Source organism: Neltuma alba, unplaced genomic scaffold (genome assembly GCF_004799145.2).
Source record: "Neltuma alba isolate B1F8T4 unplaced genomic scaffold, ASM479914v2 tig00011734_pilon, whole genome shotgun sequence".
Classification (NCBI taxonomy): Eukaryota; Viridiplantae; Streptophyta; class Magnoliopsida; order Fabales; family Fabaceae; genus Neltuma; species Neltuma alba.
In genome coordinates, this window is record NW_021636362.1 from 19025 (window position 1) to 44533 (window position 25509).

General features: G+C 36.4%; 4 protein-coding genes across 4 annotated transcripts; all 4 read right to left on the reverse strand.

Annotated features, from left to right (window-relative positions):
• Positions 1 to 127: 127 nt before the first annotated feature.
• On the reverse strand, positions 128 to 3071 carry LOC114717367 (long-chain-alcohol oxidase FAO2-like). Its single transcript, XM_028902488.1, is given in 4 exon segments — positions 128 to 513; positions 516 to 1965; positions 2379 to 2651; positions 2797 to 3071. Coding segments are annotated over 4 exon segments (2208 nt in total). The 5' UTR covers positions 3007 to 3071; the 3' UTR covers positions 128 to 238.
• Positions 3072 to 11118: 8047 nt separating this feature from the next.
• Positions 11119 to 15576, reverse strand: LOC114717355 (glutathione gamma-glutamylcysteinyltransferase 3-like). The gene is made up of 8 exons (XM_028902477.1): positions 15365 to 15576; positions 15100 to 15256; positions 14220 to 14458; positions 13972 to 14135; positions 13165 to 13216; positions 12526 to 12753; positions 11845 to 12363; positions 11119 to 11596 (listed from the first exon to the last, which is right to left on the reverse strand). Exons 1-8 carry the CDS (start codon positions 15437 to 15439, stop codon positions 11531 to 11533), a joined length of 1500 nt encoding a protein of 499 aa, XP_028758310.1. The 5' UTR covers positions 15440 to 15576; the 3' UTR covers positions 11119 to 11530.
• Positions 15577 to 17408: 1832 nt separating this feature from the next.
• LOC114717353 (glutathione gamma-glutamylcysteinyltransferase 1) lies at positions 17409 to 21651 on the reverse strand. Its single transcript, XM_028902476.1, has 8 exons — positions 21432 to 21651; positions 21003 to 21159; positions 20256 to 20494; positions 19795 to 19958; positions 19175 to 19226; positions 18590 to 18817; positions 17992 to 18492; positions 17409 to 17495 (listed from the first exon to the last, which is right to left on the reverse strand). Exons 1-8 carry the CDS (start codon positions 21504 to 21506, stop codon positions 17409 to 17411), a joined length of 1503 nt encoding a protein of 500 aa, XP_028758309.1. The 5' UTR covers positions 21507 to 21651.
• Positions 21652 to 22031: 380 nt separating this feature from the next.
• LOC114717361 (uncharacterized) lies at positions 22032 to 22577 on the reverse strand. The gene has a single exon (XM_028902483.1). The coding sequence runs from the start codon at positions 22575 to 22577 to the stop codon at positions 22032 to 22034; it is 546 nt and encodes a 181-aa protein (XP_028758316.1).
• Positions 22578 to 25509: the final 2932 nt, after the last annotated feature.

Genomic DNA, 25509 nt, shown 5'->3' on the forward strand with positions numbered 1-25509 from the left:
TTCCTAGGTGCAATTAGATATTTGTAAGCACGAACAAGTCACTGGTTTTCAGATGGGCATCGTTTCTGGGGCCTAATTCCTGATAAGTGTCAACAACCGGAGAAGGATCCTAAAATGAGGTTAAAAGGAAAGGAACAAGATAAAGCATTTATTAAAATACATGCATTATACATGTGATTACAAATAAACAATTGAAATGAAATAGACAATGAACCCAGCGAATGACAGTCTTCAAGGCCTATTTATCCTTTTTGAACGACTCTGCAATGTTATTTGCAATACAATACGCGGTGGATTGGATGGTTATCATTGGATTGACGCCAATAGCGCTGGGCAAAACGCTGCCATCACAGACATACAAGCCTTTTGCTTCCCAACTCTGACCATTCTCATCTAGAGCACCTTCTTCTTCAGTAGGACCCATTCTACAGCTTCCCATCTGATGAGCAGTCGCATATATGGTCCACAGTTCACCCCTTGATCTTGGACCCCCCACCACTATGACTCTGTCAGAAACTCCTCCACATCCTCCTCCCTCACCCCTTTACACTTCATTCTCTGTCCATCGCTCCTGAATGTTCCCACTTCTACAGCCCCTGCTCCAATCAGAACTCTCAGTGCCAGCCTCAATCCGTCTCTAAGGTTTTCTTTATCCCTCTGGTCTAGTCTGTACTTGATTCTCCCTTCCTTCAACACTTCTCCTGACCCTTTGTCTCTAGCTAGTGCAAAAATGATGGCAGTTCTTCCATACTTGACCATCCTGTCTTTCATATCTTTCCCTGAAACCCATGGAACATATGCAGAAAATGATCCAGGCGCAAGTGCTGGGGTTTCCAAGATGAATCTTGGAGTGGAATCCTCAGCATACACCTTATGGATTGATGTAATGATCCCTCCTTCATGGTTGTTCCCTTGAAATTCTGTCATCTCTTCTGGGAAGTATCCCCAGGCAAATAGAACAGGATGCAGGTGGAGGTTCCTTCCAATGTTTGGATTTTGCAGCCCACTGGAAATCATTAGAGGAGGTGTCAAGAGAGATCCACATGCTGAAATTGTTACCTTCGATTCGATTTGGAGTCTCTTGGACACTTTGCCCCTCAGCGTCCTTGCAATCACCCCCAGGCATTTCTTTGTTCTTATTCCGCTCTTCCTGTCTTCCAATATGAACTTCTCAGCTTTACATCCAGTTATGATCACCGCACCATTTTGCACAGCATCAACCAACCAAGTGGAGTCTGTGCCCTTTTTGTCTCCGCTTCTACAGCCATAACAGCATGAGCCGCAATAATGATCTGCCGAAGAATTTATAGCAACTGACTCGATTTTCAAGCCAATATTCTCACCCCCTTTTCGAAGAACTTGATTCTGAAAGCTCTCTTTGGCACATTTCTCTGTTACACCAATCCTCCTCCAGACTGCTTCCATGGCAGATTGGTATGTGGAGCTTCCAAAGAGCGGAATTTTGCAGTGTTCCGACCATTCCCTGAGAACGGAATCAGGTGTTTTGATGGATGCAGACCAGTTTATAGCAGAGCCTCCTCCCACAGTTGAGCCAGCCAAGATCATCATTTTTCCGTCAAGGGTTGACAAGATCCCACCTGATTCATATAGCTCATTGAAAGATGGGCCTTCCAGGGAAGAGTAATCTTCAGGCACAAAGTAATTTCCTTTCTCCAGAACGACCACTTTCTGACCCGACCTTGCAAGAATTGCAGCCGCAACTCCTCCCCCACAACCAGAACCAACAACTACAACATCACATTTGATCTTGTACGTGTTGTTCTCTGCATTTTTACTGACTTGAAGGCCTTTTTCTGTGAGGGACTGCAAAACAGTGGTATCACTTTCCAGCATAGTCTCAACTATTCCTTTCTCAAGAGGCCTCTCCTTCAGCTTCAGCTTCTCCCTTGTGTCCACTTTGTATTGAATAGCTTCCCACGCTGCGTTATTCCCATTTCGATCTATCTGCAGCGATTGAAGAAAGACAAAAGCTTATTGCAAAAACACCATAAAGAAACCGCAAAAGAAAGGGCCAAGCTACTGCGAAGGATGGAAATGGCTTTTTCTCACAATGGAGGCGCAGAGAAAGTTGGCTAAGTGAAACTATCGAGCATCTAGTTAGAGTCAACATGAGCTTGTACTTCTGCGCCTAAAACGCTCGTTAATATAATATTTTTATGAATACCTAATTGCTCAATCATATGTCCAAAAGATCTTTCGTGAAAAGCTGTACTTTATAGCCCCACACAAGTGACGTGAATCTTATACCTACACGTCATCGTTGACAATTTACTTACGAATGGCATGAAGAGCAACGCTAACGAACAAAACTACAGTAAGGATGGGTTGAAGGTTTTGAGAATGATGAGAAGCACTACCCTTGAGAAAAAATTATAAAAGACGACGATTTTGATGATCAAGAACACAATCCGCAGAGGGGCGAGACGGTTTTCCCTGGACCAGCTCTGCAGAATCTGTTCTCTCTTGTCCAGCGATAATTCGGAGAACTTGTGAACGAATGGCCACTTCCGATCCATGGCAATTCTTCCGCAAAGCAACAACGTTCCCAGTCTAAACGACAAAATCCTCAGAACTGAGCTCACAACAAACTGAGCCTCCGGTTGAATCCTCTTGTGTAACAGCTCCGCTGCCTGTAATTCATTCAACGAAGCAAATTAGAAATTAGCGACGAATCCAGAATACAGAGACAGAGGCCATCTTTTTTCAATGTGCTAAAACGGAATCATCCTAAAAAAACAAAAAGTCGTCAAAGATTGATCTGAGTGGGAGATTGACCTCATCGGGAAGAGAAGCCTGAGAACCGGAGGTTCTGTAGAAGGACTGAAGGGAAGGGCATTGAGAGGCATCGTGATGGTCATTGATAGGAGGCAGAAATGCCTCACAGAAAGCAGTCAGAACTTGCATCTGGCTTGGAGATAAGGCATGGCCATAACCTCTTTCCTCTCTCTCTCCACTTAACAGAGGGTGACTCCTACTCTCACTCATCTCTCTGCCCCTTTCTCTCTCTCCTCTGTATCTTGGTTAAGATTGAGGTAAGGCGCGAATGTGATGGTGGAGACTGGGAGGTGAGGGGGATTTTATAGGCAACAGAGAGATGAGACAGCAGATGAGTAATGCGCTGTCTCATTAAGTGGCTAGGGGTTGGAGTCTGTTCTTGAGAACGACGTTAACCATCTTATACGGGGTCTCCAACATGTAGTATAAAAACTAATTCATTAATTTATTAGATTAAAAAAATTAATTAAATTAATTATTTATAATAAATAAGTATTATTTCTTTTAAAACATCCCTATTAATCAAATATATTGGTTAGAATTATTATTATTATAAAAATAATCTTTAAAAAAATGAGAGATAAAATGAATTAAAATATTATATTTAGGATCAAAATAAAATTTAAATAAATTCTTATATTAATTAGCCAAAAGTAGGTCCGAAGCTGTCACAACTCACTAGAGACAATGCTGCTTAAGAGGATAAGCATATTTGATATTTTAAAAATTGGAAATATCAGTAAATGATTAAACACGTCATCTCGGTTGTGACCTGCGAAAAAGCATGAATCGTAATTTTATAGGGTTGGACCGTCAAAGTTTAGAAGATTGCAACCGCAACTTTTAAAATTATTGAGGGGTAGTTATTTCTGTCCTGCGAGCCTGCTTATTTGATTATTCTGAAGTGTTTGTTGTTTTCCCACATGCCTTGACAAGGAGGTAATTGTCATCTATGCACCATACATTTCTATGGTTCAAATAAACAAAGTAAGACTGATAAATTAAAATAACATATATATTTATACCCATCTGAATGGCCTTAAGCTTAAACAATAAATATTTAAGACATGACTACGTGTAAATTACAATAGCATGATTACACGTGGAAATTGTAACACACAGAAATTTTGACCTGTGTATTTATGGATGCATGCAAGAAACTAGGGTTTAAAAATGAAGTTTCCGATAAAAAGTTTGAAAAAATTAAGAGACGATGTTGTGGAAGCGAGGAGTCAAGTTGAAGGTTTTAGAAACAAGAACGAGACAAGGTCGAGTGAAGAATAATACCAGGGTTCAAAATTAAATATTAAATTAGGAAATTCTAAGAGTAATTTTAAAGGAAACATTTTCACAGTACACTGGAAAAAAAAATTGAATCAAAATATTCTCTCTGAAAATTTCAATAAACTCCCTTCGCAGTTAATTAATACCAGTGAATTCTTAAAAAAATTTGAAATTTCACTGCATCTCCTGAACCAAAACTTTTTGTGTGAAAAGACAAAAATACCCTTATTTATTTGAGTTGAAAATTGCCGAATTTGTGTTATAAATTCTTGAATTTTTATTACAAGCTACAAAATTCTTGTTGTAAATTATCGAAAATTGTTCATTCACACATAAAATTTACAAAAATAAAGAATCCCTTTAATTCTTAATTTTAAAAAAAATTCTTAATTGAATTAAAAAAAAGGAGTACCCTGAAAATTTTAAGAGATTTCTTTGTTTATGTATCATTCTATTTAATCTTTTATGTCGATACTTTGCCTCGACGGTGAAGGAGATTTACTGAAAATTTTCCACTCTTTCACCTGATGACATTTGTTATATAAGTCCGTCATGTGATACACATTTGACGATTTTTAACTCAAATAAAGTAAGGATATTTTTATCTTCTCACACAAGAAACTTTGGCCTAGCAAAATTTCAGAATTTTCTGAAAGTTGATTACTTGAGTATTAAAGGGGTTTAATAAAACTTGTCCACTTTTTGCATATGATGACATTAGCTATGCAACTCATAGTTTTCGTCATGCAATTCTATATGGTGTAGGCCCAAAGAAAAACTCGTCGGATTCCACGTACGCTTTGGAATCATTCAATGTCGTTTCCTTACTGGCACAAGGGTTGGGGAATGGCGCCGTGCTCAGAAGGCAATGAATCTAAAAACGTGAGGCTGTTTTAAGAAGAACGGACGAGCAACTTGGGGTGTGCTTCCAGACGTACTTTCGGAACGAAGCTAATCACCAAAGCCAGACCCTGAAAAGCGCCACCGCCCAATGAGATTCCTATGGACGATGCCTGGTTCCCGAAAAGTTTTATTTTGTTGTTTGCCCCCCAAGTGGTCTGTGTTTTCCTTGTCCATTGCTTGTGTTATTTTTGCATCCCTTTCCAAATTTAAAAGCTTAAATTGATCAGGAAAGGTAGAGGAAAACGTGGATGATTTGGATATCTGTGCGACCAATGAATGAATTTTTTTTTTGGCTGCAACAATGAATCAAAATTGATATCCACCGAAATGAGGAAAGTGATGCTCAGACGTAGCGTCAATATTAAGACAGCATCACGCGACTCAGCATTCAACGCTGAAACCGTTGTTACTGTGCGAATGAGTGGACTTGGTTTGTTTCTATTGCGCATTACTCTTTAATGGGTCTTTACAATTTTGAACGGTGCAAATTAGTAATTTATATTTATAAAAATTATTTAATATTCTCTCTAATTTTTAATATAAAAATTATTTAACTAATTTGAATTGATTAATAAAGTCAACAAAATTATTTAATTAATATGTATGAGATATAAAGCGAATTAAAAAGGACGTGTCTCTATTGTCAGGGGAGAATGCGTGCTCAAAATGTATTGAATCTGAGGTCTAAACTTTGCTGGCCTATTATGTGGGGTCTCTAGAAACGTCTCACTGTCCCTAGAGCGATTCCTATGTACGATTCTCCCCTCTAACTCTTCTACCTCTAAAGTTTTATATTTATAAAAATTATTTAATATTTTCTCTAATTCTTAATATAAGAAATTTTTAAATTTTAAATTAATTAATAAAATCAAATAAATTATTTAATTATAATAAATGTAACATAATCTCTTCAAAATACTCATATAATATTAAATTATACCTTAACTTACAAGTTAAATATATTAGTTAAAAAAAGAATAATATAAAATGAATTAAGATGTTACATTTATAATAAATTTTAATTTCCAACTAGCATAAATATCAGGACCAAGGAGTACCAAGCAATAAATTCAATCCAATTCAACTGTCTCCTAATCACAGGATGTGTCCACGTTGCCGGGGAGGAATGCGTGCTCAAAACGTATTGAATTTGAATCTAAGGTCTAGACTTTGTTGGCATACATGTGGGGTCTGTTTTTGCCTAACTAGAAGCGTGACGCTCACTATATAAATATATATATATATATATATATATATACTATATAAAAGTAGGGTGCAAAACAGATCTGATGAGAGATTGCCAAATGGTCTCACCATGATGCAGATAAATATGTTTTATTTTTCTATTTTTGTAAAAACTGAAATTTTATGCACACCTCCCCTATCTATGCGTTCCTCACCCTATCTTGATAAAAATTGACAGTTATCTCTCATAATGAATTTGCCACTTATCTCACATTATTTCTATTTAAATTATTTTAGTTGAGTTGTTATTTACATTTTAGAATTAAAAGTTATCTTTAAAAATATCTTAAATTTAAAGTTAACAAGAGTTATTTATTCCATATTTATTGTTTATTCTCATTTAAATTGCATGAAATAACTTTCTTGATTCTAAAAATCAAGAAAAATATAACAGCCATGATATATTTTTAAAATTTGAAATTTACATTAATTTTAGTGTTAATAAATATTTTAAATTTTAAATTAGATAATACAAAAATAATATAACTTCCCAATCCTATTAACCAATTATCTTTTTATCTATACAGTTTCAATAATTTAAAAAGATATTTAATTTCTCTCTCATACCTTCCTGTTTTGTTGTTGTTGTTTGCTTCTTCAATAATTTTAAATAGAAAAATAAGTGTGAGCATTATTTTATAGATGAGAAATGGCCCATTTTGTCATTTTTTAGTTAATAGAATGGTTTTGGATTTTAGATTTTTATAACTGAAATATCTAAAATATTTAATTTTTAAAAAACATTATATATAGTCATCAGTCAAATAATATTCCAACTTGAAAAATATAACTGTCTAAAATGTAACCGGCAACTTTAGAAACAATAATATTGCATCAATGTTATTTTATCAACAACAACAACAATATTTACTTAGATATTTAAAAAATAGAGTAAGTGATGAGCGTCCTAATGAAAACAATGAATGGCCCTTTGAGTGTGATTGGGAGGAAAATACACTTCATACTTTGAGACGCTGTGAGGTAGCAAAAAGAGTGTGGTTACTTATCATTAACCCTCTTTATTATTTTGTTTTTTTCTTTGGAAATTTACAGGTGTGGTTGCGGTGGAACATGAAGAACAACCCAGGAGGCAGGAAATTTACAAGATGGCCGTGCAACAGAATCTTTGGAACCGTTTGCCAGGTCATCTGGAAAAACAGATGCAGGAAAGCATTCAGGGAGAGTATAGATCAACCTAGGGACCTAATGTAACACCTCACATAATTATATCAATATACTCGATAAAATATTTAATTTAAAAGTCCATACATATTTTTAATATTACAAATAAGTCAAAATTTCAAAACATTTCTAACATAACTTAACAACATAAACTATTGAAGTCTTATAGTCATGGCAAATAAAAATATAACATATCATGTGCTTGAGGAGCACAGAAGCCTTCACGGCTCACTCCATTGGTGCCTTCCCTTGATTTCTACTAGATCCTTCGCCTGAAAATTGTTAATATAGGGGGTGAGATCAAACGTCTTAGTAACTACTGACATTCTAACCTATACAAGCAAATCATATATGATAAACCAAAAATCCGTTTATATGTGTGTATATAAATATATTAAAAATCACGGATTTGGGACATCCAATTAAATTTTATTTTATTTTTTCCAACAATATACTAATATCATTTTTCTAATATATCCAAAAATAATGCAATATGCTGCCTCCCTTATATCACCGTCCACCCTTATACCGCTGACTGGAGCCATAGGCTAACACATAGTCCGATAAGAACTAATCCATTTTACTGAATTATTCCAAGCTCACCGATACAAGAGATATATCCGGCCAAAGATATAGAGCTCAAGCTCGGACTATGGCTCCCCTCCTTTGTGAATAGGGAGGTGTCACATGTTCCACAGCTCCAATGAATTCCCGGCCAAAGGAAAACATGGAAGAAGGGGCCCTGACAAGTGCCATCCACTGTGCACTGAGTGATGGCAAACCACGTGGTAATTTTATATCCATGCAATCTCCTTCTATCCTTAGCCCAACAATGCATGTCAGATGCCAATAATATTACATCATAAATACGTCCTCAAATATATTAAAAATAAGATAGCAATAAAACTTATATACCATTTAATAACAACTCATGACAATTCCATAGCCATCAATATATTTAATTATTAATCATAATTAACAGCAATAAATCTTAACAAAATCAAATAACATACCAAAACATTCATTTGAAAAATCACAATATTATATTTCAATATATAAAAATACAGTAAATTCATAATACAATCATACACAATTCACATGTACCAGAAAGAATTTTCAGAGTTACCTGGTACTCTTTAGCTTACAAATATTCACACAAAGATTACTCCAAAATTCTTAAGTCTACAAAATTACACATAAATATTTATTAATATAAACTCAGAACTACTCCAAAGCTACTCTAAAATTCTAAGACTACCCTCTAAACCAAAATTACATAAATATATTAACTCTCCTAAATCTAGGCATTTATAATAGATATTATTTTGAAAAATAATTTACATATAAGGCTATTTAAATTTAACAAAAGTATATATATATTTTTAATTATAAACAAACTGTAGCTTTATTTAATTTCACAAAATTCTCAATTTATAATTTTTCAAGCCTTCAAAAATTATTTCAAAAATATATATTTAACTTATTCAATATTTAAACTGATTAAAACCTCAATAATATATCAAGTAACTCAAATAAATTATTTAACTCAAATTTAATCGGTAAAAACATATTACAAGTCTAAATAACAAACTTTTCAACTAAAATCTTAGTTTAAAATTCTCAAAGTAATCATTAAACAAAAATAAACTGATTAAAATTCCTTAATAATGGATCTTTAAATTTCTATGATCATATATTGTCAAAACTCCATATTTACTCTATACCCAAACGGTAAAATTTTCTCTAAACATTATAATGATAATAATAATATAAAGCTATAAATATATAGGAAATATTCATAAAGGAAATTTGATAAAAAGAAGTAGTTTTGTGTACCTAAATAATCCCCAAAACTTGTCAGGTGCTCTGCAACTTAGCTTTCTCTCTTTCCCTCTTTGCTTCTCACTCTCTTCTCTCTTCCTCCTTCGTCTCCTCTCCCCCTCTTTTATCCTATTTTCCTTCACCATCTAACTACCCCATCCCCTATTTTTCCTACTTCAATTTAATGCCCACCCCTTATTTCTTCCTCCATTTACTTCTTGTGCCTCTCCTTTCTTTATTCTTGACTAATTGCCCAGCTTTTCCACCGACTTCGGTGGAAAAGCTGGGTATTGTTTTTTTTTTAAATATATTATATTATTTTAATTAATTGATTTTGATTGATTTTTTTTTTATTCTTTTTTTTACAGTACATTACACCTAATGCACAAGATCCTATTCCATCTCATGCCCGAAATAGCTAGTTGACTTGTACGGGTAGTTGACTATCCTTGAACTATCTCAAGCTCTAAGCTTGCCTTTGTAATATAAAAAAAAAAAATCAGAGTCAGAGTAGATAACAGTATTGTAAAAACCCATTTACCAACTTCTAGCCCTGTATGGATAGCTATCAGTTTATTTGCTTCCACAATTGAACATATTAGAGATTTGAACGGTACAATGAGTTTTGTGGTTCTGAATAAGAGCAAGTAGAGGTCTAAAATTTGGTAGCTTGTAGTTGTAGGTTGGAGTTGGACTTGGAGAATTTTTTGGGTCCACGCAAAAACTTAGTTCATGTAGTATTCACGTGTATACCCATTCTTACTAAAAATAAAGCCATCCTATCATTATGGTGATAACGAGTGCCACAAAAAAGTAGAATAAGCTCCAAATCATTTTCAATACATGTTTGAAAATCTAGTATTGGAGCATACTATGCCAGAGGAAAGGGATGGGAGAGAGGCTTCTTAGTTCTGCCACCTTGCAACTCACATGCCTTGGTCTTTTGAGTTTGAAAAAAATGACTCACGGATCGCAATCATATTTATAGCCCTCGAAGAGGCAATCAAATTCACAGTGACCGATGAAAAAAAAAAACCAAACAATGAATGAAGATCCCACTATCCAGAGAGGGGACCCCACGACGTTGTAGAAGAAGGATCATCATGCAAAAAAACATGAGATAGGACCAAAGATAACGCAAAGAAAACCTAAACGGATGGTGAATTCGTACCCGTGCAATTTGAACTAGCTTTGATAATAACTGAATGCCGTCCAAACAAACTACATCAACACTATATAACTAAATAAACTAAGTAAAATCAGAAAAAACAACAACTCTTATCATCCTCCACACTCACTATATTTTAAAGAAGAAACAAGGCCTTAGTTATCTGGTGTCCCATTGTCCCCAGAGTGATTCCCATGTACGATCCTCTCCTCTGCCTCTAAGGTTTTATTTTCCCACCAAATGATCCTTTTCCTTGTCCCTTCTATCTGGTACTGGACGTGATACCCCTTCACTGTTAGTGTTACGGATGTTCTCAAAAGTTAAAATGCTCGCAGGTCAATTGAGCGAATCCCTAATGCATCATCACCGTTGCTTTGCTCGGCAAGCGTTTTGATGCTGAAGCCAGAAATGTTACTTCTTATAATTTATTAAAATGAAAAGGAAAAGAAGAAAGATTGAATGCAAATTGAGGGTCAGTTCCTCTCCGACTGCAGCCGATACATGGTTTGCTGCACCCATCAGTGACCAGAAAGTAAAACTAAACAGTTTCTTTAAAGCAAGTTAGTTCTATGAAAAATCCTGCTTGAATCTTCTTCCCGCCATTTGCCAGGCGTTGAACTGTTAAATTATAGCTGCTTATTTTATAGTCACCTTCTATCCGCCTTCATTTTACACCAAGCCAATAATTAAAGACATGATATCACATTCTTGATCAACCATTCAAACGGAATGTTGTAGGGGAGAGCAGTCAACTAGTCAGAATTTTCTAGTATTTGAAGTATATATCATGTATTAACTTATAGATTAAGTAATAGAGCATATAACAATAATGAATTCGTGTCAAATTTTGCAAAAAAGCTATCTCTGTGATGAGAACTAGTAATCCAACAATGGATGCCAACAAAAATGCTTAATTGAATACCACCAGGGAGTCCTCCATTTTCAGAGGCGTATGAATTATTGTCGTGTCCCACCCGCAGAGTCTGCCTGTTATTCATGATAAAGGGTGGACGAAGGAACACTTGAAAGGCCGAGGAACTGCATTGATCCCAAGTTCAATGGCATGCCTAAAAGGCCTAATCAGTATCTAATGGAATTATAATTAGTTGTTACAAACCCAACACCAAAATATCATGATGAAGGCGAAGCACTGATATCAGTCATGAGAAATTTGAGTTGCCCTCGCAAGAACAATGCCTGAAAGAATTCACCAATGGCTAGCTGAGGATCAGTTCATTCTCAGTTTACTCTATGATCAGCTATTAGCTATTAATTAAATATAACAATACATAATATCTCACCATAACATGGCAGCAAACTCTTTTTTTCCAACAAGGGAAAAACAGAAGTCACTGGTTTTACGATAAGGGCCTCAGGTAAGCAAATATAACCGGACATAAAGCAAACCTTAAAAAAGAAGATAATGTTGAAAAAGAGGCTACTACCTCTTCCTGAAGCAAGGGAGGTAGGTTTTCAGTCGTTACAAGGTCTGTAACTTCCACCCGCAGCTTTTCTTCTTTAATGCCTGACCATGTATGCAAGGGCAAGGCCAGTAAAAGCACTGTTAAAACATCTGCAGTAGATGGGTGCAATCCAATGCAGCGTCCTTCATTGGAAATGCACAACCTATTTGGCCCCGTTTGACAAAGAGGAACCAAAACATCAACCCCTTGTTCACTATTGCCAGTTTTAAAGGTTCCAGAAACCAATGCCACTGGATTTTCAGAATCGACATGCAACTGTTGTACATTTATTTGACTGCAGCGTTTTCCACCTGACGAACCTACCCCATCACAACCAGTCAAAAGATCCACCCCTTGGCAACAAAGACTTGCAGCAAATGCAGGTAACACGACTTTATCATCAAGGTTTGCATAAGGACTGCAACATGAAATTTCAGAATTCAACCATCTAGTTATATGTTTGAAGATTGCAGTTGCTCGAATCTGTTCCAATATCTCTGCCTGAAATTCCAAAGCTGTCAATTATTACATTTCCATGTGTTAAATTTTTCTCCAATGTATAAAGGTTTCGATATGAAAATGAAATTTTTTTAATTTTTCAGTAGGAAAAAAAAACCCTTTTATCCGTAAAGGAAAATAGGAAATGAACAATAGGTCAAAAACCTTGATAGCAAGCCTTCCTCTCTCTTCTTCGCTCAAGGTGAGATTTCCATCCTCTTGTCTACGAACTTCAGCAATCCATGTGATAAACCCTCTCAATTCAATAGGAGGAGACTTGAATATAACAGAAAGTAGCTTCTGAATGTCTTGTAAATCCTCTGACTTCAAAAGGAGAGGGACTTCTTCAGCTAAGTAGTTAGCAACACTGTTCCAACCTTCATGTCTACAACTCTGCATATAGTCTCAATTGAATGAGGCATTTGCTGTACACTAGGATAAATGGTTTGCACCCCCCCCCCCCAAAAAAAAAAAAAAAACCGGAACAAGCTATCAAAAGACTGAAGAGTCAATAGAAGAAGAATTATAAAAAATAAAATCATGAAAGAATCCTTTAAGAAATATAAAAGGTAAATGAAACACAGATAAATGATATTTAAAATATTCCATGCAATTAACATGTAGAAGGCTGAGATTTCCCTTAGTGCGATATAATTACAAAAGCAAGACCTACTCATTGTTGACTTGACATGTTTTATAGCAAGTCAAATCAAATTTCCTTAACAGTTCGTATAGATTCATTAGTTTAGAAATACAGTACGCGTTCTAGAATGGTTAGACAGAGATAAATTAATGTCACAGTACCACAGTATAAAGTACTGATGTTGCTCTGTTAAATCTGGAAATAACCATGTACCTGAAAATTACACATTTCCAAATGTAAATGGAGGAAAACAACAAAATCATAACATTTTCATCACAAAAGCTAGTACGCCTTAGTGACACTGACATTACCTTATAACACAACTTTCAAATAACCGATTTGAGATCAGAATTGCTAATCAGACAGACATCCAAAACCACTTTGGCGGACAGAATACAGAAATAAATAGAAGTTGAAAGGATTTAAAGCATGCGAAGTGAGCCATACATATAATAGATGATATGAACATTTGATTTTATGTAAGTTCCGGCCCTATCGCCAACAAATTAAGTTCCACAATGCTACTACGACAAAAAGATTGGTGAAAACTGTAATGCCGCTTACAGATAGGCACTTAAACAGATGAATCAAGCTAGTGCACTAATGCCTGACAACAATTAAATAGAGAACTTCCTTATTTTAATTTCTTTTTCATTATTAAGAAGACTTTGTCCATCGCTAAGAAGAATAGGCGGGAGTACATCATACATTTATGAAACAGGGATGGGATAAATGTCAAAGTGGTCTGACGTCAAATATTCATAACATGAATCAATGGAAAGGTCACTAAGTTGACTTCAATATCAACACATGGGCGCAATCTTTACTTCCAAAATAGAGAAACGACCAGCATAGTAAATCTTGACAGAAGCATGCAAGGAGCACCATCACAATACAAACCAATAATGGATTATTATATTTCAATATGAACATCGGTACAAAAAGCAAGTTAGGATAATAGATTTTACCCCCTATAATGTCCAGTAGCTTTATCGACAGTATTCATGGCCTCCCAGAGAAGGGTAAGCGGGACCCAGTGAGGAGGATACTTGAAACGTGCAACATCCAGGATGAGGACCATATCTCTTTTCGCGTGGTAGCCTCCTAGTGGTGAAAAATGACCAGTTCCAGTCTGTTGCAAAACAATAAGGCATTTCGCATCATCTGTATAAACATTTAAGTGAAGACATATTTAGCTTGTCATTGACAACGATACCTGCTTAAACACTCCTCTGTGGTATGATACGATCACATGACAATCCTCTGAAGCACTGCATGAAATTACATTCTTGCGAAAATCATCTATCGTCGTTTCATTTGTTCTAAATGCTTCAACTTTAGCTCCATTGCATTGAGCCAAACACGCAACTTTTCCAAATGTAATGCCTTTCTCTTTAATCTTATCCAAAGGCTCACAACAATCCAACATGGAATCGTCAAACCACCTCCAAGGGCCTGTTAAGAAGCAATATAATAGCACTTAAGTTGAGACATAATTGGTATGGGGCTACGGAGCAAACGTGCCAACTAATTTAGTGACTTCAGTCTAACAAAGTCTCTGCGCAGCCAGCATGGTCAAAAGAACATCAGATAAAGGTCTGTCGCCTGAAGGATCTGCGAGAGGTTCAAGATACAAGGAAATGTGAACTCCATTCAAGCATCCCAATGATTCATTGAAGCTTCACGAGACTAAAACAGAGAAGTGAGAAGTGCACTTAGAAATTAAGAGAGGAAAACCACGGTTGCTATCTGACAACGGGGCGACTTGTAAAGAAATTAATAGATCTTAATACATCATGTCCTTGAAAATTAAAGACGCAACGGAAATTGATACGTACGATAAAGCAACGCAACGCAAGCTCGCGGCAATCTCAAACCCTGACACAATTCCTTTTGTGGCAAGAAAAAGAGGTTACACGTGTCGTGGTGGTATCCAATGAGTACGTAATATAAACGTGAAGATTCTCCAAAGGATTAGAAGCTCTTTACAATACATTACCATACAAATTAGATGTCGCATTTGATTATCCTTTCATAACTCAACGTAATCTAGAAATCCTGATTCGAAAAGAAAAGGAAAGCACTGAAAGACACACCTTTCCATTTTCTACCAGGGTCAATAGCAAGTGCATTAAGGACGACTGCAAGTGTGGCCAGTCCACAGTACGCAGGTTCAGATTGCGTTTGATAGTATGAAATTAATTTGAAGAAGCCTTCCATGGTTCCTTGTGCGAGAGCTTCCACAAAAATTTTCTGCACAACCTCACGATCCTTCATCATACAAAATCATTTGAAGAATGGATCTAAATTGCCAAAATTAGGGATTTGATGCTTTTTCTTCTGAATTTTGTGGCGATATACCTTTCCTTCGGGAGAAGCAAACTCGATTGCGGGGGGAGAAGGGAGGGCTCTTCGGTAGAGACTTGGAGTTGCCATCGTGAATCTTGAGACGACACTGAAAGTAATTTCGGCCTGTTCAGTCTTGCTTCGTTTTTAATCCCGTCGACAATTTATTTGAATTTCGACGTGGGGCGCGGTCCCGTTTTGCGTGCATAAGAAGCTGCTATTTGACTTCTGAAACACCGTCAACGTTTATGTTAGGGAAAACAGTGGGAGGGAGAGAGTCAATAATAGCGCCCCATATGCAGGCACCTTCTTCTCTATAATTTTATTTCTCGCCTCTTCTTTTGATATTTAATTTAATTATAAATATAAGATTCTGATTTATTTTATCTTTCATATTTATTTATTTTTTTAGAGTAACTCTTATAGTAGTTTTATGTGTTAAATGTTTTTCGAAGTAACTGGAGTTACATTTATTTTTTCATTTCAATTCAAGAGTTCTTATATGTTTCCACGCCCTTGGAGACCTCGAAAAATGAATAAATTTCTTTTCCTAGGAACACATACATCAAATGATAGTTTTAGCTAATAAACATTATTAGTAAAGATATTCTAAAAAAAATAACACCTATTTATTACAAATAACAAATTTAATAAACTTTCTTAATTTACTTAAATTAGTCAATTAGCTTTTATATTAAAAATCAGATGTAGTATTTAGTTATACTCTTGTATTACTTTTTTCTATAATTAATTAATGCATTTTAATTGTTTTCTATTAAAAAAAAGAATGGAGACCGATAGAATAAATTGTTACTATTTAAATTCTTTTAAAAATATAATTATAATTATTTTTCAATAAAAATAAAATTTATAATTAAAAATATTGATAATATTTTAAAAATTATAACTTTTCTGTCAATGTTATAAAATAAAACAATTGAAGAATGAGTTATTACAAGTATTTTAACTTTTAAAGTCCTTGTTAATAATTTATAACCTTTTTAATGCCATTTTTTTATTATATATTGTTTTGAAATGTCTAATTCGGCCTTGTCTAGTTATCATATCAAATTCTTTTTGAGAGAATTATAATAAAATTCTGAGAAAAAAAATTACAAAATAAATCTAAAAAATTGTCGCTTTATTTTAAAATTTGTCACTATACCCTACTCAAATTGTTATTAGGATTTTTTAATAATTATTTTTCTTCTTGGGACTAATCCTCCCATTCTTTTTTGACTTCTCTTGGGATCGAATAAAATCATACAAAGAGTCAATTCATTCACTACGTTTTGATTGTCGTCTTTGCTAGACAGAATTTATTTGTTGATTTTACGACAATATCATAGCAATAACCCACAAACTATTTGTCTATACAGATAGAAAATAGTAACAGAGAAAAACTTTATGGAAATTGAAGAATCCTTGTTTCCCTAATCATTTGCGTAGAGAATAAATGTGAAAGGTCAATAATAGATAGCTTTGCGGAACATGATTTACGAAGTAAGAAAAATCCATGCCACCACGTCATTAAGAAGGATAAAAAAATGCAAGCCGCCAGTGTATTACCAAATATATGAAACCACTTTCAATTGTAACCATGCTATTTAAAATAAGTTTAAATAGTATTCAAACACGCACTGTTGAATAAATGAGACATTCAAAAAATACAAGTGAATGTGAAAACTTGCCATAAATTTTTTGACCAACAGGCTTCCTTATTCTCCAATAGACAGTAGTCACGTCAAGTGACTTTATAATACCGGACAACTTAATAGGGTGATGAAGTGAGCTGGCAGTGCTCCAGATGCTTGAATCTCGTGTGCAAAGCAAGTTCCAGCGAGAACTTCAGTCTGTAGTCTGTATAACATGATTTACCTAAACCTTAAAACTGACCCCTTGGTATTTTCGGATACCAAGGGGTTCCAGATACCAGTTATTTTCGGACAAATAACTGGACGCAGGACATTGCTTCGGCAAGGTGTGCCTAAATTATTGAATTCACAATGCCTGTCTTACGGATACATGGGCTCGATGAAGAAAATGAGAAATGGTGATGCTAGGAGACAGGCGCAGCAAGATCTTCATCTGCCTTGTTCTCTTGACATTTCTTTAGCATATGAAGCTGACTTCTTAGGTGCAAAACCTGGGATGGATATATTTATGATAAGAAATGTAGAAACAGGAAATATCACAACAAAAAAAGGTAGAAACAGGAAAGAGTAGAATTAGCAATAGAAGCCAATGTTCTGAAAAGTGACAGCAACGTATTCAGTTAATGATCAGCCTATTCCACTATAGCTTAGTGCACCAAGATTGTATAGACAATAATTCAGGTTTACTGGGGGACCAGGGCGGGAAAAATCGTCCAGAGGCATTTGTTGATCTCTAACTTGTCCTCATTCAAGCACTTCCTAGGACTAAAATGCACAGTTCCCTATTTGCAAGATATATAGATATTTGTGAATTAGTGATTATAAACGATTGCATAGAATGACGCAGATATTACTATTCAGCATGCCTGGGCATCGAGATTAAGCAATGATGTTTCAAAAATATCATTGCAGACAATATAATTAACAATCACACTTGCTAACGTAAAAGTAGCCTTTTTTTATCAAAAGAAAATGAGAGCTTCTTACCTCTTCTTGCAGCAAAGTAGGAAGGTTATCAATTGAAACAAGTTCATGTATTTCCTTCAGGACTTGCCCATCTTTGATGCCAATCCACGTTGTAGATGGCAGCGAGAGTAGCAGTGCTGTAAGCACGTCACTGCTAGCTGGGTGCATCTCAATGTACTTACTTGGACCAGAGCAATCACAACACGGTCCTTGAGGAGAAGGAATTAAAACATCAACCCCTTGTTCATTGTTACCATTTACTACAGTCCCACAGACCATTGTGATTGGCTTGTCACCCTCTGCTTTCAAGCATTTCATACATGTTTCTCTACAGCAATACACTGCCGATGAGCTGAGCTTCCCGCCTAGAATTTCTGCTCCTTGGCAACACACATTTGCTGCAATGTCAGGTAAAGTGTCTCCGTGACCTGAAATAGAGGGCAGCCTACAACAAGAATTTGATAGAAAAGAAGTGACATGTTTAAAAAGCCGAGTCTCCTGCACCTGTTTCAATACTTCTGCCTGCAGAACAAAATGTACCTCTTAAAACTATGAGCATAAAATAGGATTAACTACTGATGGACAGAAACATGACAATTAGATAAAGTATAACCATTACCTTAATAGAAACCCTAGCTTTCTCCTCTACACTCAAACTTGGACTACCATCCTCTCGCCTCCTGACTTCTGCAACCCACTTGATAAAATCCCCAAAATTAGATGGAAGCGAATTGACTACAACTGAGAGCACCTTGTGAACATTCTTCACGTCGTCTGATTTTAGTAGAAGGGGAACATCATCCATAAGGAATTTTGCAATACTAATCCAACTCTCATGTTTGCAGCTCTACAAGTTCAAGAACAACACATATCTTCAGCAAAAGTGCATAATACATCCAATGACCAACATCAGCAATCAAATTAAACGAGCATAACATACATAAACAAAATATGCCCAACTGATGAAGGATGGTGAAAGGATCATGATTTAATGGACAAACAATAACAATGAAGGAATCTCTAATTGTACATCTGTGCAAGCCCTATACTTCACTCTTCATGCTCGAATTCAGAGAGGAAAAAAGAATTATCCAACAAATCAATGTAGGGAGAACTATCCAACAATGTGATACCCGCAACAAAACTCTTGATTGTTTACTTTGTTTGTGATGTTTTGACTGACTTTATAACAGATGCAACATACCAGGGTATAAAGCATACCAGGGTCCCTGTGAGGCCTTGATATAAGCATGAACCTGTGGATAGAAACTAACAGAAGTAAATATAATCTCCCATTAAATGCGTTATTTCTTCATTTACCAAGAGAAAAAAAGTAGACTATAAAATAGAGGGAAATGACATGAAGAAATGAGCAAAATTTGCATGAGTAATGTATTCCTTTAGTATATATTTTGTTTTACAAGGAGGTGAAAGAAAAGACAATGAATTTGTACCAGTCAACAAAAACCAAGGTTGAATTTGCTGTATTAACCCCAACAAGACGCCTTTTAGAAGATCCATACCTTATGTATCAGAAATCTCCCGTAACTTGAACCTAAATTTCATGCTACCTCCTTCATAAAGATAAATTATCATGATTTGATTTCAACAGGTCTTCCAGTTTTGAGATAGCCATAAAGAAAAGAAGCATCATACAATTACCAGGTCCAATTACCAAAAAAAAAAAAAAAATCTATTGTACAGAAAATCACTCCTCTTTCCATATCATCCTTGAGCAAATAGTGATGCAACCGCTGATCTCAATCATCTTTACCATGTTAAACTAACCAGAAATTTTATAAAATCAGATTCAAGAAACTCTACCCCCTAGGTTGTCCGGTGTCTTCGACAGCATAGTTCATGCCCTCCCAGAGAAGGGTAAGTGGGACCCAATGAGGAGGATACTTAAAACGTGCAACATCCAAAATAAGGGCCATGTCCTTTCCAGCATGATAGCCACCAATAGGAGAAAAATGACCAGTTCCAGTCTGTCATGAAAATTTAATTACTATTCTTGCTATTCCACAATAGAACATATCAATATTACCAAGGATACTGGGTAATGGTATATGAGAAGCTCATCTTGTAAAGCTCAAATAGAAATACTCAATTACTGGTAATAATAGACATGGGCAATAGAAAATTTGCAACTTCTTAACCTCGTAAAAGCTATAGATTCAAAACCATTGGTAATGGGAACATCACAGAGTGGAAAATGGTGAATAACAATGAACAAAGCAACAAAATTTTGTCATTTCCTGCAGCATCAAAGTAGTAATACATACTTGTTTGAGAACAGCTCTGTGGTATGAAGAGATTATATGACAATCATCAGAAGCTGAACATCTCATCACATATTTGCGAAAGTCATCAATGTTGCTCTGATTCGTATGAAAGGCTTCAACTTTTGCTCCAGCACAATGAGCCAAGCATACAAGCTTCCCAAATGAGATACCTCTGGCTTTGACCTTTTCTAGAGGTTCACAACAGTCCAACATAGATTCATCAAACCATCTCCAAGGACCTGTAGACAAATTTTCCAAGAGCAATACGTTTGACAACATTAACAAATATTAAATTCAATTACTTATAAAGAAGATACTGCAGTCAGTGTAAGGAATTTTTGCTGCAGATGATAAGGTGTGGCAAGAAATTAAAAAATGAGCAGCCACTAGCCCCACACTGTGACAAGACATTAATATGTCAGGATGTAGCCATGGAACGAAGGAATATAAAGAAGAAAGCAACATGTAAACACACTATATTGGTATAAGATTAATTGAATCATTCCTCTTAGAATGGACAAATGGCATGATCCAATTCCCATCAATATTTTTCCAGGAAATTGGAGGACTCTTGAGGATAATGAAAAATAATATCAACTTAACTAACTAAAGCTTGGGAAGTTTTTATGAGCCACGACAGTGGAATTACATCAAGTCTTAGCTCCTCAATCACCTAGAATAAAGTTATCGTCTATGGAGTCAAAGGTGCACCGTAAAGTATAATTGCTCGTGAAACTATACGCGTACCTTTCCATTTTCTTCCAGGATCAATAGCAAGAGCATTCAAGACCATGGATAAGCTTGCCAATCCACAGTACGCAGGCTCTGATTGTGTTTGAAAATAAGAAACTAATCTAAAAAATCCTTCCATTGTTCCATTTTGAATGGCTTCAAGAAAAAGTTGCTGGAAGCCAACGAAATTGGGTTATTGACTCGTGAATTAAAAAGAGATGATAATATGCATGGAAAAATCCAAAACCAAACGTAACAATGTCTGATCAGAGAAACATTCAATTATTACTACACAATCTATTTCAAAGCTTGAAGCCGCATCATCTCAAACTGGAAATATATGCAACAAGTCAACAAGCCGACAATCATCCCAGAAAATACCCCGATTTAAGCAGTTGCACAAACAGAGGAATGTAGGTGGAGGGTAAAACAAGTGCGACAAACCTTTCCTTCAGATGAAGCGAATTCTACCGCAGGCGGGGAAGGAAGTAACCGCCTGTACAAGCCAGCCATCGCCATTTTCACCGATTAAGTTACTGTAACTTTATACCAAACTGAGTGAAATTGCACGGTAACAGAGATGTAACACTCTGAATCACGAAAGCATGAGTTAGGGTTTCAGGTTAGTCGAGTGGGCTCAGTGGGAAAATAGGAACACTGAACCCTTAACCCCGCGTAATTCACAGATTCAAAAAGCACCAGAATCTGGCGGTTAATGACTCGTCTCGAGCATCTGGTTCGCTTTAAAAAATATATATATGATGGCAAAAACATTATAAATTCTTTTTTTTTTCCCTGGTGAAAAAAAATCTTCTTCTTTCGGCCTGAAATATAAATGTCAAATTCTAATAAGCAGATTTTGAGTCACGTACTCTCGTTGTGGCCAAAAGAATTTTAAAAAAAGGCATTGAATATTCGAAGTCCACTTTATTCTTTTTTTTTTTTTTGAATCGAAAGGCAAGATAGCTTGAAATTACAACAAAAGACAAAGCCTAAAAACTAAGGAAGAAAACCAAACTAAATAGAAATATAAAGAAAGGAGAACTAAAGAAGGTCATTGACAAGGAGCTCAAGACACTCAGGGGGAGGGTCTTGAAGCAACGTGTTTGAAAAGTTTGATTGGTGGGCCTTCTCGGCAATGAGATCAGCGCATTTTAACGCTTCTCTGTGCGAGAAAGATATCTCAAGGTCCCAATTGGAGAAGATCAGCAACCTCGCTCTGTCGATCACATCACCTATCGGGTGGAAGTTTCCATGATCATTCATCAGTAGTTGAACAGCTTGGATTGAATCTGTGAATAGTTGAACTTTCTTGAAGCCCGATTGTTTAGCAACCTGAAGCCCAATGCAAATGGCTTGCAATTCCGTAGTTGTGGATGGAATAAAACCAAGGTTTTGTTGGAAACCACACAGCCATTTGCCTTGATCGTCCCTAATAACCCCGTCGCAAGCTGCATTTCTCCTGCTGTCTACCGAGCCATCTACATCAACACGGACATAGCCCTCCTTCGGTCTCGCCCACTTGCATTCCTCCCTTTCAAGCACTTGGTATATTTTGTGTTTATACCTGTTATTTGATGTTTCCTCCATAAAATAGTGGATGCCCTTGTTGATCACCTCGCCTGCTTGTTCGTGTGTCCCTTCCAAGGCCTTCCTACATCTGTTCTTCGAAATGAGCCAACAGATACTTCCAAAGATTTTAAGCCACGGCTAGCGAGCAAATCGTCTTGTGCTAGGATTATGTTTACTGTTCCATTTAAGCCATCCCTATAAATCAGTTGAAAAAAAACCAGAGATAAACATTGGGTCAATAAAATAAATCCACACTCTTTTTGCTTCCTCACAGTCACGAAGTGTATGAATAATAGATTCCTCTCTTTGACACTCAAACGGACAGTAGGGATTCTCACTCACTCCTCTCTTGTATCTAAGAGCATTGGTAGGTATTCACTCATGGAAAACTTGCCGTATGAAGACTTTTGCTCTTTCAGAGATAGGCCAACGCTAGATACGGTTCCAATGTGTTTCATTTTGATTCTGCTGTTGTTCAAACATCATTTTGTACGCTGACTTTACATTGAAGCTCCCGTCTGAGGAATTCCTCCAATAGAAGCAATCATTATCCACACCATTTGGAGGTTTAACTAGTTTAATCCTCTCCACAACCCAGTGCGGTAAGAAGTTTGGCCACTTCATGATGTCCTAGTCAACATTTGCTGTCACAAAACTCTTCACATTGTCTTCAGGATCGATTATGTGCAAGTTTTTCTCAACATACTGGATGAGAGGTAGATTTGTAGGGCACCACCGTTCCCCCCAAGCATTTGTGGACACTCTGTTGCCTAATTTACTTCCCACACCCTTGCAGAAAGAATCCCAGACTTTTACAATACTGTTCCAAACTGCTAACTGTTCTCTTTTTTTTCTCAACTTTTGGGAGTTTCTCACAACCACAGTCATATTTGCTTCTAAGGCATTTGACCCATAAGGCTTCCGTTTTCGTCAACAATCCCCAGCAAAGTTTCATTATGAAAGCGGTATTTTGGCAAACCAAGTCCTTAATACCTAAGCCATCGTAATCCTTGCTTTTCTTGATTGTATCCCAAGCTATCATATGCATGCGTTTGTTGCTTTGGCTATGGTTCCAGAAGAAGTCTTGATTAATCTTATCAATTTCTTGTAGGACCCCTTTTGGCAAGAGGAGAGTTTGCATTTGGTAAGCTGGGATACTGGATAAAACTGACTTTATCAGTAACGTCTTCCCTGCCACGCTTAAAAAATTTCCCTTCCACTCGGCAAGCTTCTTATGAATCTTATGAATGATGGGAGCATAGTGGAGTTTAACTGCTCTTTTATGTAATAGGGGGACTCCGAGGTATTTACCCAAGTCTACGCACAAAGTAATACGAAGCATCTGGCTATACTCATAAGCTCTATTGAAGTGCACATTTTGACTTGTGTACATTTATTTTATGTCCTGAAATTCCGTAAAAAAATTTCATGACTCTTCTAATCTCCTCTATTTGGGCTGAGGAGGCCTCGTTGAACAGCACCAGGTCATCGGCAAAAAGAGATAAGATAAAGCTGGTCCCTGAGTGCTCAACTTCAACGGTTTCCATCACTGTTGTTTGACTTCATGGGATATGATCTATCCCAGTCGTTCCATGCACAAAACAAAGAGGTAGGGCCTCAGAGGATTCCCTTGGCGAATCCCCCTTGACGAATAGAACTCAATGGAGGGATTACCATTCCAAAGTATTCTCATAGAAGCTGTAGAGATAGACTGCATAATGATATTCACAAAGGCATTTGCAAACCCCAGAGAGGTTAACATGTTTTCCACAAAATGCCAGTCTAATCTATCATAGGCTTTCTCCATATCCACTTTAATAGTAACATATCCTTTGTCAGACCTTTTAGATCTCATTGTGTGTATAGCTTCCTAGGCAATAATTATATTATCGCAGCTCTGTTTTCCTTGAATAAAGCTACACTGATTCAGTTTGACCAGTCGTCCCATAACTCCCTTCAGCTTATTCGCAAGGAGTTTTGTGATTATCTTAAAGCAGACGTTGCACAAAGAACTAGGTCGTAACTCCTTAAGAGTTGTTGGATGGTCTACCTTAGGTATCAGGATGATGTTTGTTTGATTAATGCTCTTGATGCTTTCCGGGTTCCTGAACGAATTTTGTATCAGGTTACAAACCTTGTCTCCTACCAACTCCCATTGGGTCTAAAAGAAATGGGCTTGAAGGCCATCTGGGCCGGTGCTTTGAAGGCACCCATTTCAAACGCTGTATTCTTGATCTCAATGGCTGTAACTTCCCTCTGAATGAAATCAAGTTGAGACGTATCTAGCTACGGAAACTCAATGGCCAGTTTAGACAAGTTGTCACTGAATTATCCTTTGTATACAAATTGGTGAAATAATCCACTACTATTTGTTTTAAGTTATCAGCATCTGTGAACCACTCCCCATTCACGTCTTGCAGTGCCTCAATATTCTTCTTTTTCCTTCTTATTACCGTTGTAGCATGAAAGAACCTTATTTCTGTCTCCATACTGAAGCCACTTACATCGAGACTTTTGGTACCAGATGAGTTCCTCTTGATGACAGAGCTGTTGGTAATCCTTCCACAGCCTTCGTTCAAGTTTACAGAGCCCATTTGGAGAGCCTGCTTGCTTGCATCTGTCAATCCCTTCTAGTCTCCTTATGGTTTCTCGCTTTCATCTTGGTATGCTTCCTATCACATCCTTATTCCAGGCACTGACTTTATTCTGGAAAGTTCTGCATCCCTCTTCCCAATTTTTGTCTCCCCAGGATGATTTAACAATCTCACCAAAAGTTTCTTCAAGGCACCAAGCCGCTTGGTATTTAAAAGGGGATTGTCGAACTCTATTAGATCCGTCTGATGGCTTTCCCACTACAAGGACTTGATGGTCAGACTTGTATTTCAACAGATGTAGGGCCTTCATCAGGGGGTGAGTTGATTCCCATTGAAAATTACAAAAGACCTAGTCT

Coding starts and splice junctions, on each gene's coding strand:
- LOC114717355 (XM_028902477.1), bottom strand. CDS start 15,439: ATGGCAACTCCAAGTCTCTACCGAAGAGCCCTCCCTTCTCCCCCCGCA. Junction 15,257..15,364: donor TTGCTTCTCCCGAAGGAAAG/GTATATCGCCAC, acceptor GAGGTTGTGCAG/AAAATTTTTGTGGAAGCTCT. Junction 11,597..11,844: donor CTCCCTTGCTTCAGGAAGAG/GTAGTAGCCTCT, acceptor GAATTCTTTCAG/GCATTGTTCTTGCGAGGGCA.
- LOC114717353 (XM_028902476.1), bottom strand. CDS start 21,506: ATGGCGATGGCTGGCTTGTACAGGCGGTTACTTCCTTCCCCGCCTGCG. Junction 20,495..21,002: donor TCCTGGAAGAAAATGGAAAG/GTACGCGTATAG, acceptor ATTTGTCTACAG/GTCCTTGGAGATGGTTTGAT. Junction 19,227..19,794: donor GACACCGGACAACCTAGGGG/GTAGAGTTTCTT, acceptor TTCTATCCACAG/GTTCATGCTTATATCAAGGC.
- LOC114717361 (XM_028902483.1), bottom strand. CDS start 22,577: ATGGAGGAAACATCAAATAACAGGTATAAACACAAAATATACCAAGTG.